Below are 19,517 nucleotides of genomic sequence, written 5' to 3' on the forward strand. Positions count from 1 at the left end.
TTCTTACTCTTATCTTGCAGTTTTCATATCTTTTCTATTGAATCTCATACTGACTTGAGGGTCGAAGTGGCTTCGCCTCCGGGCGAGCCATCTCACATGTTTTTTTTTATATACAGAAATATTTTGGGATCATTCGGCTCGATTTATTGAAGAAATTGGTTCGTTGATTACCGGTTCCAAGTAATTTATTTGATGCAGAAATTTTTGAACGCATCAAAAACATTTATTATTCAAACTCAAACTCAAAAAAAGCACCAATCAATACATTATGTAAAACATTTATTATTCAAACTAAAAAAAAACACCGATTACAAACACACTACAACCCATTGTATCTTTTTTTGTTCCCTTCTCTAGAATCACATTACCACATACGAAATAAAAGCAAAGTTGCCGAGTAGATGAACGAACCCCACGACGTCTATTATTAAATATCAATCACGGAGAGTGATATCCAAATAAAAGTATGGTCGCATTGCCCAATGCAACTCTCACTTAGTCTTCTGAAACCGAGCCCGTAAACTCTCGGCCAGTTTCTCCCGATCAGGCAGATGTTCCTTAACATAGCTCGAGTTGACGTACTCATCCATCCATGCACACAAATTCGGGAACTTCTCTTTCGTTATGATTTCCAATCCCACCAATTCCGCAATAACCACAGACCAACGGGCAATAAAATTGCCCACAATATCAACAAATCCAATGACATCTCCCCCGAAGAACTTCTTGCCTTTGAGTTCATTGTCAAGAATTTGAAGCGATTCCTCTGCTTCTTCCTTGGCTTTCGCTTGCTCCTCCCCTGAAACCAAACAAGCCGTCCTATATGCTGGCAAGCACTGCAAATTCAAACAAAAATATATATACATTAATAAAACTGTCACAATATTAATGATTCTATAGACACTTTTTATAAAACTATATTAAATGTTTTACTACTAATACTCATGAGATTGTTAAAAATCTCCTATAAAAAAAATGGTTTATTACCTTGAGTACATATGTCCTCATATTTTTATAGATTTTTAGAAACATGTGTGCGCAAAATTTGAAAACATAAGAAATTAATAGTCGTACGAAGGCTTTTCAACAATATAGGGTAGGTAATGCATGCAATTATATCCGGATAAAATATTACCTTCTCGTCCAAGAATCTAGCCCAGAAACGTGCCAAGGCTCGGTCGTAAGGATCTTTGGGCAAGATGGGGGGGCCATTTTCCCAAGTTTCATCGATGTATTCAAGAATCACCAATGACTCGGCGATTGCCTTGCCATTATGTATCAAAACAGGGATTTTTTTGTAGACTGGATTGGATTCAAGAAGTAGAGAGGATTTGTTGCTTAGATCTTCTTCTATGAATTCATATTCTACTCCTTTCAGTTTCAGCGCCCATTCCACTCTACAACTATACGGGCTGCGCCAAGAACCAAGTACCTTCACTTCCGCCATCGATCACGAATATTACAGGCTTTTTTTCCTTTTCTTGAGTTTTTGAATGTGTTAATTAATTCTTGGGAGCCCATTCTTATAGGGACATTTGACTTGTCCTCTACGAAAATGTGGATAAATTAAACTCAGCAAAATTCAAGCGAAGGATCGAGAACATGGAGCAGAATAATACCAATTAGTTGATTATTTGTCCAAATAATTCATATTTAAAATTACAGTTTCTCTCAGTGGTTCAATCAAATTTTTAGAGCTATTAAGCTTATTATATTTTATTAAGTATAATTTGAAACTTTATACCTAAACATTGACTAACATATATAAATCTCTTCACTTTATTTTTTAATACATAATTTCTTACTTTTATTTTGTCTAGGAGTAACATAAATAAAAAAAATGTAGCATATATAATACTTTATCATGTGATCGATCATCTTCGGCCATTTTTTTTTTATTTTTTGAAACCAGATATTTGTTTATGAGTCTATGACTCTAATAAAAATTAATCTTTTTTAAAATATGGACAAATATACCACCAAAACAAAAAATTCCATTATGCTCAAAATCCAATACCATACAAAATTTTTAAATAATAATATATTTTAGATTATATAAAATAGCTGTTTTGTTTTTAGACTTTACTTTGGAACTTAAATCGTTTTACTAAAGCAAAAAATAAAAATAAAAAAATCATTTTACTATATATATATATATAAGTTAAAAGTAGAGAACGACCACCGGTCTGGTCAACTGTGAAGTACTAAATTATTTGAGAGAATCATGGAAAGGCTGACCTATGCCATGAGCTCAGCGCCATGCAACGTGAATCAAATGAGTTTGGACATATTGAAACTGGGTTCATCGTGTATGGCCCAATTTATATTTTTGTTTGGCCCAAATTATGGCCCAATGATTGATGTTACCTTGTAATTTGTATCAATGTATATGGGTGGATTGCATTAGATGAGTTCTACTACTCTAAGGCATTGTTTGGTTTAAAGTATTATTAATCTATGTATAACTTATCCCAATTAATTTCGCTTTATTTTCGTCATATTATTTATCTATTTATTAATTAATAATTTTACATCAATTAAATCAAATAAATTATAATCTATCCATTAAATCAAATAATGTATTAACTATTTTTTTTTTAAATTTACATAATATTACTTATCTATGGAATACTTATCCTATTAATCAAACCAAACGGTGCCTAAAACATGGCATTATTCCTCAAACAAACCCCCTTTGTTCATTTCAAGTAGTACTGTTTGATACATATAATGCATTTTCCCGTCAAACCTGGGGTTTTTTATGAGAATAATTGGAACAAAGGTATCAAACTTCTTTAAAAAATTATCTTGTTAATTCTCACCTAGGATCTTTGCTAAAGAAAGTGAGTTCTTCCTTCTTTCATTATTATAAATGAATTTCTGGTAAGTATAATATGAAATGATAAAACATATATAAATTAGATATAATGTAATTTATGTAGTCGAGTAATTAATTGTATGAAATTTGGTGTGTGTAAGTTCGAGTTATACAATCAATGATTATCCTATCATTCTCACCAAACATTTACCATATTATATTATTAATTTCCTAAGAATCATCCCTCCATTTATGAATGATAGATTCTCAAAACAATATAGGGAAAATAAGTTTTTTGATCCAATAACTTTACCTTTTTTGAGTTTTGGTCCAGTAACTTTTACGATGTGGGTTTTGGTATACTAACTTTGCATTTTCAGTATTTTTTGGTCTAACTGCATACTACATCAGCTTCTGATTGGTCCACGTTATCATTTTGGACCAATCAAAGTTGACACATATGCAGTTGGACCAAAAAACACTAAAAATGCAAAGATAGTATACCAAAACCCACATTGGAAAAGTTAATGGACCAAAATCAAAACATGAACAAGTTAATGGACCAAAAAACTTATTTTCCCAAACAATATATATATATATATACACCCACCGTGCCACTCAATGTGCCCACTATAAGTTGATACTCAACTAGGGGTGCAATCGAGCCGAGCCCGAGTAGCATACTACTCGAGCTCGAGCTCGATCGAGTAGTTAGTTTCATACTCGAGCTCGAAAATTATATATATATATATATATATATATATATATATATATACAAAATATATGAATAAATAAATAAATAAAATATTGTATACATTATATTTATATATATATTTTTGTTATATTTTATCTATGTGTGTTATCGAGTAACTCGCGTATTTGAAGCTCGAGCTCGATTGTATGCTCGAGTCGAGCTTTGACCGAGCTACTAACGAGCTGCTCACGAGTAGCTCGATTCGTTCGCACCTCTACACTCAACTATTGGATGTGATGAATTGTGCATTCAATAGTTAAGTGAGACCTCATGGTGAACACATTAGATGTGCAGAATAACAAAACTTATATATAATATATATATATATGTATATATATATATATACACACACTAAAAAATTGCACGTGCGTTGAACGTGACAACAATTTTATTTGGTTGAGACATAATTTATCAAATTTCATCTTAAATTGTTTAGATTTTTTAAAATCAAGTGTTATATTTTTTACAGGCAATTTCAAAATTCGGTTACTATGATTCAATGTCTAATTAGCTACTGAAGTGAGAATATTATGTCTTTAACTTTTTTTTTTTGTGATATATGTCGGTTCTTGGTCAACGTTTTTCTCGTAGTATGTTGCATGTTTATACCTTGAGTTTGATTTATTTTTTAGTTAACAACTTTAAAGAAATAATATATGGTATATATTTGTTGAAAATAATAAATAAATAAAGTAATATATATATATATATATATATATATGGCAGAAGAAAGAGATATCATTGCCAATCGGTAGGAAAGGAAAGACCCTGCGTCTTTCTTCTCTAAGCAAAGCAGACTTTTCCCTGTGAACGAATATTTATTTTACCAAATGAAAACCAAAGATGATCCTTAGCACAAGCGATAAGCCCCAAAGCCCCTTATCGGATTTGAACCGATGACTTACGCCTTACCATGGCGTTACTCTACCACTGAGTTAAAAGGGCTTATATGCCATGGGAAGGTTACAATTCTGAAGATGCAGTACTCATTAGTGAGCGTTTAGTATATGAAGATATTTATACTTCTTTTCACATACGGAAATATGAGATTCAGACTCATGTGACAAGTCAAGGCCCGGAAAGGATCACTACTTTGATTTCACGTTTCTGTGAAATATATATACGAATCGTTTCTGGTTTATAACTAGAACCTCCCCTTTTATGGATCCACCTCACATCAATAACCCGGCCCCTACCACCTATAGGTAGTTTTAAACAAGTTTCTTTTGAAGTAGATACCTGAATGTCAAGTATGGCTCGTAACAATCTATCTTCGGGGGCATACGATGATTCTTATATATATATATATATATATATATATATATATATATATATATATATATAGTTATAAACTGTTGGATCAAAATATTTTTATTTTACTAAAAAATATAGATGGTTGTAACTATTTTTCTTTTGTTTAAAAGTTTTATTTGGAGATGAAATTGATCTTATATTGATAAAGTAAATTTAAAGCACATATTATTTTTTATCTATGTAAATCATGTTATTATAAGACAATTGTTGTAGCTTGATTTGCTTTGATTCTCAACCATCTTCGTCATGCATAAATTCATAATATATTCAAATTTAACTCACGTGTATTTCTTCAGCTTATTTATTAAGTTTTTCTTTGGCTTCGATGATCATACACTTAATAATGATTTACAAATCAATATTCTAACAAAAAATACAATATAAATTAAAAATACTATTTTTTTCTAATATAAAATGTGTGTGTGAATAAAGTACTAACAACTTAATACTATAAAATTTAATTCAATTATACATATATATTAAAAAATTTCAGCTGCCCAATCAATGATGTCCAACTCGTCCCTGACCACTAAAACTCGGTACTGTGTTTTAGTTTTGCAAAAAAAAACAACTAAAACTCGTTGGGAACGATTTGGGAAAATATTGTTGGACAGCTGAAAAGTCCTCATATATATATCAGACTCTTGTTTTAAAATCTAACATATTAAGAGATGATAAATCTCTTTTTTCGAAAATCAAATACATATAATATGCAACAGTGAATCCAAACTTCTTTTTATACTTTTATTTTTTCAAATCTTGTAATATTTTTTTTCGAGAAAACTGTCATATTATTTCTTTGCTTGCACCATTTTTTTTCGAAAAATGTAATTTCCGAAAACCATGAAAACAATAGAAATCTCTTTAACTTCAAGCATAAATTTTCACTTGAAGAAACATTCATATGTGTGTATGTGTATATCACACCTTGAGAGGGATCATGGTATGACACCAAATTTGACACCCTTTCCGAAGAATAGAAAAAGCTTAGGTTCCAATACATTACCGTTGTAAAATTCTACTAAGCTCCTAACCATTGATCGGCCTGCCGAATAAGCTTTACATAGGTTTCCCCAATTTTTTAGAAACTACAGATGTATCCATGATGCTTTATCTAACAAAAATTTACTTATAAACATTATATTATTTAAATCATATTCATGCATAGAATATAAATGAAAAACAAAAACCATTCACACAAATTTTTCTAATGAAATATTATAGTTATATATGCAGTCAAACAAATCCTTCCAACACTTCTTTGTACACTACTTTTTTTGTTTGTGAACTATCTGTTCGATAAGGCGGAAATGGGAAAATGGAAAAACAAACAATACATGGATAACCAACAACCCAGAAACAAAGATACCGACCATCATGAGGAAGGAATGGAGAAGCATCGAGACGCACTTCGTCTACCAAATCAACACCCACAGTAAGTAATTTCCCTTTGACAGGCATGATAGAGAAAAATCATATACTGGCATTCTTCAATAGAGCAAGCGTACCGAAGGAATTGCAATGAACAGTCAAATATTTGTTGGTCTTGTATTATTTGAGAATTTGAAAAGGGGAGAATACGAAGAGATAAAACAAAGAAAGAGACCAAATAAATGCTATTGAATTAATGGTATGTCCGTCGAGCTATAATGGAGGAGGGAAAGACCATGAAGTTCAGAAATTATTAGAGAAAATACTTCAAATGACGAAGACATATTATAAGTTCACAATTCAAACTGATATATTTATAGTGGTTATTATTATTGTTATTATTATTATTATTATTATATATTAGTTTGGGAAAAATTGCATATATCACCCCTGTGAAATCATGTGTTCGCTGATAACCCCTTGTGAAATTTTTTTGAGCTAATAACTCCCTATGATTTCACATTTACAACACACCCTTACCATTCAAATTTTAATATAATAAAAAATAAAAATGACGAAATTGCCCATGTCTTATCTTCCCCAAGGAAGTACGGATCGGTTAAATTGATGTGTGTGTTTTGTTCGTCTGGACAAGAGGGTCACAGATTGGGATTTCTTTGGAAAATTGGTGGTCGAAGTTGGTCGAAAATGAAGGAAAACCAGTCAGCTTCGTGGTGAGTATCTGCGTAAGATTGGAGCTGGAGCTCGACAAATTGAGGGAAGAAAATGAAGGGAAAAATGTCTAGGATTGTAGGGGGGGTGAAGAGGAGTCTAAAGCAAGAAAGGAACGTCGGAACGGCTGACCGGAGTCGTGATCGAAGAAGATGAAGGTGACGGGTTCAATGGCCGAACTGATTGGGTATCATTTAAGGGTATTTTGGACCAAATTTATAAAAAAAACACTTGCATTTTCGCATCTAACAGTGCGTGAGCCACAAAACACAACGAAAGGGGTGCGCGTGTTACCGATCCAAAAACACAAGGGGGTTTTTAGCTCAAAAAATTTCACAAAAAGTTATCAGTAAACACAAAATTTTACAAGAGTGAGATATGCAATTTCCCAAATTAATTTATTAGATTCTACCCTCCACCAGATTCCATCACATTAGTTCATCGCGCGATGTATACCAATATACTTAACTCAATAGCTAAACATACAACCGTGCATGAAGAAATTAAAATAAGAATTAACATTGAGCAAAAATAAAAATACAAAATTAATTCGACTCGTACCAATAATAATATAACTTCTGTCCATAGTCAAAATTTCGGTGCCTCTTTCTCTGTGAAACACTAGCATTAGATTCTCCGTGAATTTGGCCCACGTCTTTCTTCTCATCACCTTTTTAGGCACTTGAAATTTTCAATTTTCCACCTTTTCACACAACTTTTAGCCACAAAACATGCACGAATCATTTTATTTAATTAACGTACATTTCTTTTTTCTTTCTCTGTTCATGATATTTACCATCACACTAGAGAGCAAGTATGGTCAATTAGCTTCCATTATCTCAAATATTATCCATCGATCAAAGGTTGTAAGAATCCAAAAACAAATTCCCAGATGGGCTCCGGAGATAATGTTTTCTCAGTGGTTGCAAAGAATATTGATGTTCTTGCTATGTACGTATAATGTTTTTATTTAAATTTAATATTTTGGAGATCTCATACATGCACTAACTCGAACTATTTCTTGATTTTCAGGCCTTTGGTCTCCCTTGTTTTCCCACTGTGAGTCGTTCATTTTATGATACATATTCTCTTGCCAGTTTCCTGCTACATTTACTAGTTTTAAAATGTGAAGTTAATAAAATTCAAAAATTAAGAGGGGGAAGATTATTTTCATTAATGAAGTTAATTATAATATTGTCACAAATCTGCTGAAATACAATAAATCATCGCTTAATGCGGAGGATCAGTTTGGCTAGCGCTCAAGTTCTATCTAATTAAGTATAATGATTTATCAACACTATATTATGAATTATTCGTAGTCTGATTCGTGAATCAAGCTGCAGTGTCTGATAGAATAACATAGATTGATTCCACGTAAATTAATTAAATTAAACCATTGCGCAGATATTGTTCAATCAAGGCCATTGAAACGAAATCGCGCGCAGACGATCAGCAATGGCTAACGTATTGGGTTCTTTACTCCCTGGTCACACTATTTGAACTCACATTTGCTAAAGTACTTGAATGGTAATCCCTGTTTATCTTTTTATAATTAGACTTATGCTACATGTACAATAAATATTACGCACACAGTTACACGTTGCCTTTGAAATTACAAAACTATATATGTAGCAACATGGTGGGATAGTTTTTATAATTTGTAATGTTTTGTTTATTTTTTTATATAACAGAAATGGACTACATACATATAATTGTATTCTCGAATATATATATACTATTAGGTTTCCCATATGGTCTTACGCGAAGTTGATGGGCATTTGCTGGTTGGTGTTGCCTTACTTCAACGGGGCAGCGTGTGTGTACGAGAATTACATCAGGCCTTTTTACAAGAATCCGCAGGTTAAAATATGGTACATTCCTAGGAAAAAGGATGTCTTCAGCAAGCCAGATGATATATTAACTGCTGCCGAAAAATACATCGAAGAGAACGGACCCGAAGCTTTCGAAAGGATGATAGCAAAGGTACTGAGTTAATTATATACGTTCAACGTCTCGTACCTGAGGTGAGCCCGGCCCGTGAGTCGGTAGTCGAGGGGCATGCATGAGAACATGTTAAAATAATATTATGATTATATATATATATATGTTGGTTTTTTTAATTTTTATTTGGTGTAGGCTGATAGGGAAGCAAGAGACAGGCGTAGCAGCTACTCAATCTTTCACGATGGTTATGATCAATATTGAAGATTTGGTGTTTCATTCAATCAATGTGTAATATTGGGGACTTCACAACTTCCTATTAACATTTGAATGGATACATTGCGTTGATGTTATTTGATATCATGGATCGGTTTTGTTTATGTATTCAAGTAGTAAATTAAGGACTTTTATTAATAATAATGTGAAATCAATCCCATATATCACATCGCTAACATAAAACAAAAACACAAAATGTCAATATATTCCATATGCTCAGAGTTTGTGATAATTTCGGAATTTTGAACATATTATTTCCGGTCGCGTGGTTCTTTTTGTAACAACAATAAAACTTTTAAAGTTGATTTTGTCAGGAGGCAAGCGAATAGAATTGCTCATTCTTTGGTCTGCACAGTTATTATATATTCATCAAGCTTGTTTTAGCGCTTATCATATTACCCTAATTTTAAAAATAATATAATAAATAAAAACTCAAAATTAAATTATTATTTTAAGAAGAATGATATTTACACTCTAAAATTTTATAATTGTACTCCACTTTTGATTATTAATGTATTTTTTTACATTATTACCCTTAATTATTCCATATATTTATTAGACTAATATGCCCTTTCATCAATCATTCAATCTTACTACTTATTTACTTTTTCTGTTATATTTTATTTATTTATTTTAGATCATTTAAAAATTTTAATTTCTTTGTTCGTCTTTCTCTTTCCTTAACATGGGAGAATGATGATATTATTCAAAATTTATATTTTGTGTATGTTGAAGATATAGAGAAAATAATAAAAGTAGAATTCCCAATAAATATATATTAAATTAAAAGAAATTCTTATGAAGATTGTTGTCACTCTCTCAAAAATAATAATTATTTAATAAGTAATTTTTATTTTTTTTTTTGGAATAATTTCCACTATCAAAATTTAAATTAAATTTGAGATTCTTCGGAAATTTTTAATCAAAAGGTAAAGGCGGTAAAATCGGAAAACGTAAATATTCGTGTAGATATTTTCAAGTTTTTAGATTTGTCAAAAAAATTATATTAATTGATAAAATTTTCAATGTTAAATGAGTCATCTTTTTGTTTATTCATATAATAACTTCGCAAAAATATAAATTCACATGCTATTAAGATTACTATAATTCTAATTAATTTTGTTTGTATTCAATTTTTATTCATAATTTTAATTAACGTTTGAACATTTTTTTTTCCAAATGACATGTTAAATTCTTTTTGTCTTCTCTCTTTTTCCCTTTTTTTTTTTTTAAAGTTGTGCACATATTCTAATTTATAGATGTTCTTACAACTCAAAATATTTATCAAGCAAGTTTTCAAAATCACCACACTTTATTTATAAAGTTTTTCAAAATTTATGATTACATCTTACGATTGCAAAATCAAACTTTGTAAATCATTAATATATTGCATTTTAAAATTTTATAAAAATATTTGATGAGGAAGTGTAAGATGCTCTTTATAACTCATAAGTGTAGTGAATTCATTTGGAAAGACATGTATACAAAGAAAGTTGTATTATCCTTCAAAAATATGAAATAATTAAGTGGGGGTAATTTTGTAAGAAATCACATTAAATGTTAAGAGTCGAGGTGGTAGATTTCAACCTAGCATATGGGTAATACCCCAATGATAGATCTAATGTCCCATGATTTGCCACATCAACAATATATAATTAATTACGCCTATGGATAAAAATACTAACCGTTGGATCCATGGTTTGGGTATTACCCATATACTAGGATCTCATCTACCTAGACCTGGCCAAGGGCCGGGTTGGGCCCAGACCTGGCTCGAAACCGTCCCGTGGTCAACGGGCCCAACCCGGAACCGGGACCGGGACCGGACCGGCCACTAGGCGGTTCGGTCCCGGTTTTCCATTTGGAAAACCGTCAACCTGACGGGTTGGACCCGTCGGGTTGAACGGATCTGACCCGCCGGGTTGGAACCGTCCAACCCGGCGGGTTGGACATGTGGCGCCCATTGGGGAGCCTAGATCCAACGACCACTAGAAAGTGGCCGTTGGATCTCTCTCAATGGCCACGATTTTGTGGCCGTTGAAAACCCGGCCGACCCGACGGGTCGGCCCGCCGGATCCGCCGGGTCTACCGTTTTTTTTTTTAAAACCTACTTTTTTTTTCTATAAATACCCCCAACCTCCTTTCATTTTGTTTACACAATTCTCTCTTCATTCTCTCTATTCTCAATTCTTTTTAATTTCTTGAATTATCAAAAATATCAAGTTTCGATAATTTGATTATTGGTTTATTGTCAATTGTTGATTTATTTCCATATTTATACAATTACAAATGTCCGGAGAGGGATCAAGCCGTAGGGGTGACAAATAAAAAGGAAAGGAAAAGAGCATCATACCACCCGAGGTCGAGTATCCTCAATTCAATGTCGATGGCTTTGATCTTGAATATTCCGATGATGAAATTCAAGAAATTCAACAAGAGGCGCAACAAAGACAACAAGTTGAACAACCACCACCACCACGTCATAATGCAAGTCAAAAAAGTATGAACGATCTGGCGGCCTCTCAAAGACAAACTTGAGCGGTGTCTCGCCCGACATCCGATATCTTCACCAAATATTTCGACAAGGTGACGCTTTCCTCCGGTGATTTGCAAGTCAAATGCAAATATTTTTCAAAATGTTACAAATTTAAACAAGGAGGTGGTTATGGAACTTTGACACGGCATATCGAGAAAAATCATCCGGTGGAAATTGGGATTGATCATGCTCAAACTCAAATTCCGACATTCTCTTCTCAATCGGGTAATGAATCTCAACTATTTATATATAACGAAGCTAGATTTAGAGAAGAAACGGCTAAATTTTGTGCGGTTGAACAACTTTCTTTTAGTTTTAGCGATAAATTATCTTTTGAAAATTGGCTTTCTACAAGCACAAATCCTTCTATTAGACGTATTCCAAGAAATAGTCTCAAATGCACAATAAAAAAGTTAGTCGTTGATCAAAAGAAAGAATTAATTAAGGAATTTTATAGTTTGAATAATAAAGTTTCTTTGTGTTCCGATATTTGGAGTGATCATTGGCAAAATTGTTCATATATGGGTATTACATGTCATTGGATTGATAATGATTGGAACATTCAAAAAAGGTTGCTTGCATATAGATGTTTCAACGAATCACACACGGCACAAAATATTTCGCAACTTATATTTGTTATTTTAGAAGAATATGTTCTCACTACCAAAGTTTTTTCAATGTCTTTTGATAATGCTAGTGCAAATACTTCTAGTATTAGTGAGCTTATTGAAATATGTAAACCATCACTAGGTGGCAAATTTTTTCATATTAGATGCACATGTCATATTTTAAATTTGTGTGTTCAAGATTGGCTAAAGAGTTTAGGCATACATATTCAACCAATTAGGAACGCTATTCATTATTTATGGACGCATCCTCAAGTTATGAAGCAATGGAGAAAATTTTGTAGAGTAAATGGTATGAAGCCTAAGCGATTTGCACGAGATATTCCAACTCGTTGAAATTCAACATATAAATTGTTATTATCCTCTTTTGAATATAAAGATTTATTATGTACATTTTTTCATCAATTTGTTCAAGCTCGTGATATTTATTTGTTTTCAAATCAATGGAACATATGCACTAGTATTTGTGAAATTTTAAAAGTTTTTAATGATGCTAGTTACCAATTATCCAGTGTTTATTACCCTACTTCACATTTAGTTTTAACACATTGTTGCAACATTGCTTATATTTTTCAAAAACATGCTAAATCTAATGATAGTGCTTTATCTCAATGTATTCTCGTCATGAAAGCAAAATGGGAAAAATATTTTTGGCTCATTCCTGAAATTTTTTTATGTTCTTTTGTTTTAGATCCTAGACTTAAATTAGATGGCTTAAGCGACATGTTAACATTATATTATGAATCTTTGGAGCCTATTGCGAAAATGATTCCTTCTATCTCATTGATTTTGTTTAATATTAAAACTCATTTACTTGATATTTATAATAAATATAACATCAAATATGGTGGACAAATTATTTCACATGAAACACAATCCACTGCAACTAGTAATGTTACTTCTAAACTAACTAAAGCACAACTTTTATTAAGGGAACGGACGAAACGTCCACAAGGATCCTCAAGTTCCAGTCAGAAACTTGAGAATTATTTTACCACTACTTTTGGTTTTAGTGATACAGATGAGGAAAATTTTGATATTTTGAGATGGTGGTCGCAAAAAACACAAATATATCTAATTTTGGCTATAATGGCAAAAGAAATTCTAGCTTATCCGGTTTCAACAGTTGCAGTGGAGCAAGCATTTAGTATTGGAGAAAATAAATTGGACGAGAGACGTTCTAGCTTAAGGCCGGAAAATTTGGAAGCCCAATGTTTGCTTAATTATTGGTCAAAAGCCGCTACTCGAACACAACATATTCAAAGTGATGAAGAAGACCAAGATGATACCGAAGGAACATCCGAAACTGTGACGGAAGGAAATACGAGTGAAGTAGAATAAAATGTAATAGATTTGTAATATAAGTCATAAGATGTTGAAATTCTAATATATTGTTTATTTAATAAATGTAATAGATTTTTATTATGGAGATATGAAATATTTAATTGAGATTATTTAAAAAATATGTCTTATTAAAAATTTGTTTAAAAATTAAAAAAAAATTGAAGTTGCTCACTTGCCCGGTTGCCCCTTTGGGCTTTGAATTTAATTCAAAGGTTAAGCGCCCCAGCACTGATTTTGCAGCGCTGGGGCGCTGCCCCTTCGAATTGAATTCGAAGGCTCAGCGCCCAGCGCTGGTTTTGAAGCGCTGGGGCGCTGACCCTTCGAATTCGCTGACCTTTCGAATTAAATTCGAAGGGGCAGCGCCCCAGCGCTTAAAAATCAGCGCAAGGGCGCTGCAATTTTTTTTTTTTTTTAAATGCACGGGTTAGCCCGGACCTTGAACCGACGGTTAACGGGATCGGAACCGCCGGTTCACCAACCCGGATCGGAACCGGCCATGGGCGGGCCGGTTAAGGGTTGGCTAAATGCCGGCCCGGACCGGACCCTGCCCGTGGCCAGGTCTATATCTACCAGAGTGGAGTGTGTTTTATAAATTTTTGGAGCGTAAATATCATTTTTATTGTTTTAATTAATTACTAAATTAGTAAACGTTCACCTTAAAAATTCTTGCTGGTTGTTTTCTAATATTACTCTTAAATTTTACACAAGGCATTCTACCGAAAAATACGGTCTACTGAGCATAAAACATGCCTGTGATTAATAGTACAATAATACATAAAAAGAAATGGTGATTTTAGCTAGGGGTGATCGCGGTGCGGTTTGGCTGTTTTTCATAAGAAATTCAAACCGAATTGCCAATTGCGGTTCGGTTATATTTTATTTTTTTTGTTGCGGTTTTATATGTAAAATCGTTTTCGCGATTTTCGGCGGATTTAAGCGGTTGCGGTCGGTTCACGGTTTTTTTAATGATAGGTAAAATGGAAAAAAAATAAAACTATTCAAATTATTAGAATAATGAATGAAAACTATAATAAACAAAATAAAACTAAATAAAATAACAATCAAACGACAAAATAAAGTTAATCAACTATAATTGTTGCGTGTTTTTCGCTCGCAAGCGCACGATGTCAAGTTATAATACAGGAATTTAAGTCCAGATCGTTCCCACGGAGAATGAATAAATGATATTATATCAAATATTTGCAACTAATATAATCCTAATCCTATGTAGAGCTACGAAGTTGATTTGATTTTTATAAAACTAAATTTTGCAAGAAATAAAACTAAATAACTACGAGTTCACGAGAAAAAATTCAATAAGTGATGAATGCTAGAGGTTCGACTTCACTTGACTGTACACCACAATTTATTTCTAATGATTGTTCAATTATAAAATCTTCTAGTTTATTAGCCAAGAATCCCTATTATTTTCTACTACCTCTCTCGAGTGTCAAGCAGAAATTCGTATTCAATAACAAATTCAATATCTCTATCAAAGTTCAATTATTAAATCCGTTAAATAGCACAAGAATTCTTATAACGACTTCTATGGAGTTATACGCCTCTCGAACAGTATAAACACCAAAGATGTATTTTCCTATGTCGTATTCAAAATCTCCTCTCTCGAGTGATAGATTCTAAATAAAATATCATTCAATCTATGGCCAGTAAATTGAAAGCATTAAGATCAGGAAAACACACATAAACTGTGTGAAGAAATTTAAATATATAAATCAAAATATGTCAATCATGGGTTCCAGTCAAGATCCGTCTACCTCTAGACTAAGAAATTAGTTCATAACGCAATTCAAAATCAAATAACTCATGTTTTTCCAACAATCCATAAACTAAGAAAAACAGAGTTCAAAGAGAAAGTAGAACGAATTAGAATGAAGCTTCTCCGTCGCCGGATGCCGCCGTCTTCCGTCTTCGTACCGAATTCTCAAGCTCTTGTGCACTTCCAATCGCTCAATAGCCGTTTTCTGCTCTGAAAATTCTCTCTAACCCTCGTATCCCTCAGAATCAGCCTTAAAATCCTTTCTTAAACTCGATCAAAAACTTTCCAAATTTTAGGATTGCGCAGCGCTGGAGCGCTCGTCATTGGCGCTGGAGCGCCCGTCCAATTTCCTCAACAGCGCTGGAGCGCTGGTTTGATAGCGCTGGAGCGCTATTTCTTCGACTTTTCACCCTTCGGAAAGCTCCGTGTAGCGCTGGAGCGCTTGGCTTGTAGCGCTGGGGCGCTAGTCTGGGCAATTTTATTTCTTTTTTTTTTTTCAACTCTTTTTTCACCTCCTTTCACTTCTTTTGGCCGATTAAAATGAATAACACTTAAATTCCCGCAAACAACACAAACAACAAGGAAAATGCATAATATCGCTCAAAACACAACAAAAGCCAAGCTAAATCATATAAAATATAAGTGCATAAATTGCACTCATCAAATCCCCCCAAACTTGAACTTTTGCTAGTCCCGAGCAAAACAAAACAACACAAACAAAATACTAAGACGCATAGGGAATTAAAAACACACAAGAAAACAGTAAAACTTATTAACCCAACTGGCCTCAGATGTTCAACAATTAATCCATGTGTAGCTAATTTTCTCAAGAGTTATCGTGTGTGTGTGATTAGCCAATCTTGTCTACCCACCTAACTTTCGGTCAAATCATGCAATCAGTAAGCCTCAAAGAGTCATTAACCCCGCTCTCTAGTTTCAACACACTCTCCACCAAGTTCAACCGTTACTCCCAAAGATCAACAGGACTTATCAGGGAGTTCTTTTAGGCAAGCACTTTTTATAGCAGAGAAGTATCCATAGTCAATGTAAGCATATAAGATTCAAGCAAAGAGAATTGGATATTTATAATTTTCTGCGGTATTGAGTAGGCTAGGTTTATCAGTTGCAGGGCATTATCAGATATTTGTCTGACTCCTCTACTCCATACATTCTACACCTTTTTGCATTTTCTTTGGACTCAAATTTCAGTCCATTTTCAATGCCTCCCCTCACCTTACTTTCTCCATCTTTTTCTATCTTTTCTTTTTCATCCAATTGGATTTTTTCTTTTTTTTTTTTTTCGCAAGGCTACAAATGAAAGACTAACAAATCAAAGGCTTGCAGGCTCAAAAACAAAGTTGCCTAAATCATTTCTCTGTTTGTAAAAATCTACCTCATTTTCGAGTATGTATCACCAAAGTTAAGAATCAAATCAGCTAATCTTCTCACAAAATCCACACAATTTTCTCTACTTATCAGGAGTATCGACAGTCAAGGCTATAGTGCAAAAAAAGTGAGAACTCAAGATCCAATGTCGCCAACACTAGATTATATTTTCTTTTCTTTTTTTTTTCTTTTTCATCGTCATAGGCCATTTTTCTTTTTTCTTTTCTCATTTTCATATTTTTGTTTTTGTTTTCTCACATAAACAACCACACCACCGAACACAGACAACATTAAAATAAAACGAACAACTGAACAATAAAACTGACACAAAACAAAACAAGCAAAAACATAATGCGAACGAGAACTAAAAACACAGATGCAGGAACTAGTGACTGATTCAGCATGCAACAACAACTATCCAAATTTCATACTACGTTTCAACCCAACCACTTTCGCCAATCCAACAATTCAACAACCACATAAACATCAAACATTGTACATCCAAATCACAACCAACATAACAGTTCAAGACCCCCCCCCCCCCCAAACTTAGATTCGTGCATTGTCCCTAATGTACAATGAATCGATAAAAGAACAAGGGAAGACACGTACCTATGGCGACGACCATCAGTGGTCATCGCCCATGTCATCATCCTGGGGTTGCCACGTAGGAGGTGGGGGAAACTGCGGATCCTCACTGGAGCCAGGAAAGCGCTGGGCTAGAGTCGTTGTGAAATCCACCATATAATCCATGAAAATATCAGTCCGACGACAATGAAGGTCTAGCCGCTGCTCCACTCGCGTCAAGCGCTCATCAAAATGCTCATACGCTCCAGTAAGTGGTAGTGGTGGTGGCTGGCTGCTACTCGTCGGGCGATCTCGAGGTGCGGCTGCTCGTGGAGGGGGTGGTATATTCTCTCGTGTAGTCCCAGTAATAGGTCCTTGAACCTTAAAAAGCTCTTCATCTGCACCCCATGTAATGCCAGCATGTGCACAAAGCGCGGTGATCAGAGCAGGGTGCGGCAATCCACCAGTCGTGGTGCCCTTTACCGCCGAAATAATGGAATCCTGAATGATGTTCCCCAAGTTCACTGTCTTTCCTGTGACAATACAGTAAGTCAGCACAGCCCGTTTCGCTGTCACCTCAGAAGTGTGGCCAGTGGGCAGCACACGAGCAGCTATCAGAAAAAACCAAGACCTCGCGTCTTGCTTCATTTTCCCGGAAGGAAAATGTACCACTGCTTCATTCTTCATCTTCCATTGTGCCCCTTCTTCACAAAGAGTGGCAATAATCTCATCATAGTCCACATCACTCGCCTTGAATGCCGAATACTCATCCTCATCTATAGATGGCATACCATAGAGGGTATTAATGGTGTGCCCATCAAATGCCACGCGCTTACCTCGCACTAGAACATGGAATTGCTCATGCTTACATTTTAGATTGGCATAAAATTCCCGGACCAAAGAAATCACAGCATCACCGGGGTGTTGGACAAAATTCGTCCATCTTCGCGCAACAGCTTCTTGTCGCACATCCCACAAAGGTAGAGGAGAATTAGGATCAAACCCTCTTTCTCTAACCATGCTCTTGCTCACCATGAGAGAATAATTCTTGGCGGCCTCTTCATCCCAAAACCGATGGGCATCGAAAGTACCGGACGAAGATGCACCCTGCTTTTGTTTCTTTCTCGGAGCCATTACAATAGTGCAATCTCAATTGAACCAAGTAATACTTCAACACAACAGTACACCACCGCCCACTATGCCGCTTAATCTCCAACCAATCTAAACAATTTACCACGCCGCACAACCAACAATAACAAGTCTACCAACCCGATATAACCGCACAAATCACAAATCTTCAGCAGAACAACAATGTCACATACATTGGCCCTTCCAATAACAAATAAGCAAATATTATGCACCACCTAATGATCAACTTCCAATCCATGTACGAATTTCTCACAACAATTTCGAATGATCAATTCTAAAAGCACCATAAACATGTAAATAAGACTCAGCACGGAGCCCTTCCAAAAGAAAAAATCGGCAGAAATTTTTTGTTTTTTTTTAGCCCCAAAATGTTCAATTTACCTCGGCTGGTGTCGAGTCCGGTGGAATAGAGAAATTTTGACAATATATAGAACAACTCGGCTTCGCCCCTCAATGAATTCGAAGTTCACTTCTTCGACAGAATTAATAGAAATCGACGACCCTTTTCTCGAAATCCCTAGCTGCGAAAATATTGAAACCCGGATGACGAAAATTCGAACAAGATGCGAGGAAAGGATGAATTTGTGCGATGTATGGTGTAGCCGAGAGTTTCAGGTGGGAGTTTTTCTCGAATTGCAAGGGCCAATTTCTTGGAGGCGGCGAACAAGGCAAGAAAATTTGAAGATTATGACTGAATGAATTCTGAGATCCCCTTTTATTTTTCAAAATTTTCGCGATAGCGCTGGAGCGCTATATAAGTGGCGCTGGAGCGCCCGTTCTTTTTCAAACACAGCGCTGGAGCGCTATATGCAGAGCGCTGGGGCGCTAAACGTTCGTCCTTGATGATACAGAGCAGCGCTGTAGCGCTATATGGGGAGCGCTGGAGCGCTATATCTTCGACTGTGATGCTCACATACGAGCGCTGA

At 34.5% G+C, this 19,517-nt stretch overlaps 2 protein-coding genes and 1 non-coding gene across 3 annotated transcripts; 1 reads left to right on the top strand and 2 right to left on the bottom strand.

Moving 5' to 3' along the window:
- Positions 1-235: 235 nt before the first annotated feature.
- LOC140875083 (probable glutathione S-transferase) lies at positions 236-1,485 on the bottom strand. Its single transcript, XM_073278628.1, has 2 exons — positions 1,136-1,485; positions 236-836 (listed from the first exon to the last, which is right to left on the bottom strand). The coding sequence occupies exons 1-2, from the start codon at positions 1,445-1,447 to the stop codon at positions 492-494; spliced, it is 657 nt and encodes a 218-aa protein (XP_073134729.1). The 5' UTR covers positions 1,448-1,485; the 3' UTR covers positions 236-491.
- Positions 1,486-4,445: 2,960 nt separating this feature from the next.
- Positions 4,446-4,517, bottom strand: TRNAT-GGU (transfer RNA threonine (anticodon GGU)). The gene has a single exon. It is a non-coding gene; the product is annotated as a tRNA-Thr (tRNA).
- A 3,296-nt stretch (positions 4,518-7,813) lies between these two features.
- On the top strand, positions 7,814-9,272 carry LOC140876008 (HVA22-like protein a). Its single transcript, XM_073279846.1, has 5 exons — positions 7,814-7,940; positions 8,022-8,048; positions 8,394-8,516; positions 8,732-8,972; positions 9,126-9,272. Exons 1-5 carry the CDS (start codon positions 7,882-7,884, stop codon positions 9,192-9,194), a joined length of 519 nt encoding a protein of 172 aa, XP_073135947.1. The 5' UTR covers positions 7,814-7,881; the 3' UTR covers positions 9,195-9,272.
- Positions 9,273-19,517: the final 10,245 nt, after the last annotated feature.

This window comes from Henckelia pumila, chromosome 1 (genome assembly GCF_033568475.1).
Source record: "Henckelia pumila isolate YLH828 chromosome 1, ASM3356847v2, whole genome shotgun sequence".
In the NCBI taxonomy this organism is placed as follows: domain Eukaryota; kingdom Viridiplantae; phylum Streptophyta; class Magnoliopsida; order Lamiales; family Gesneriaceae; genus Henckelia; species Henckelia pumila.

Excerpts from the sequence above, each read along its gene's own strand:
- LOC140875083 (XM_073278628.1), bottom strand. The coding sequence starts at position 1,447 with ATGGCGGAAGTGAAGGTACTTGGTTCTTGGCGCAGCCCGTATAGTTGT. Across the intron at positions 837-1,135 it reads CTAGATTCTTGGACGAGAAG|TGCTTGCCAGCATATAGGAC; the intron begins GTAATATTTTAT and ends TTGAATTTGCAG.
- LOC140876008 (XM_073279846.1), top strand. The coding sequence starts at position 7,882 with ATGGGCTCCGGAGATAATGTTTTCTCAGTGGTTGCAAAGAATATTGAT. Across the intron at positions 7,941-8,021 it reads AATATTGATGTTCTTGCTAT|GCCTTTGGTCTCCCTTGTTT; the intron begins GTACGTATAATG and ends CTTGATTTTCAG. Across the intron at positions 8,049-8,393 it reads GTCTCCCTTGTTTTCCCACT|ATATTGTTCAATCAAGGCCA; the intron begins GTGAGTCGTTCA and ends ACCATTGCGCAG.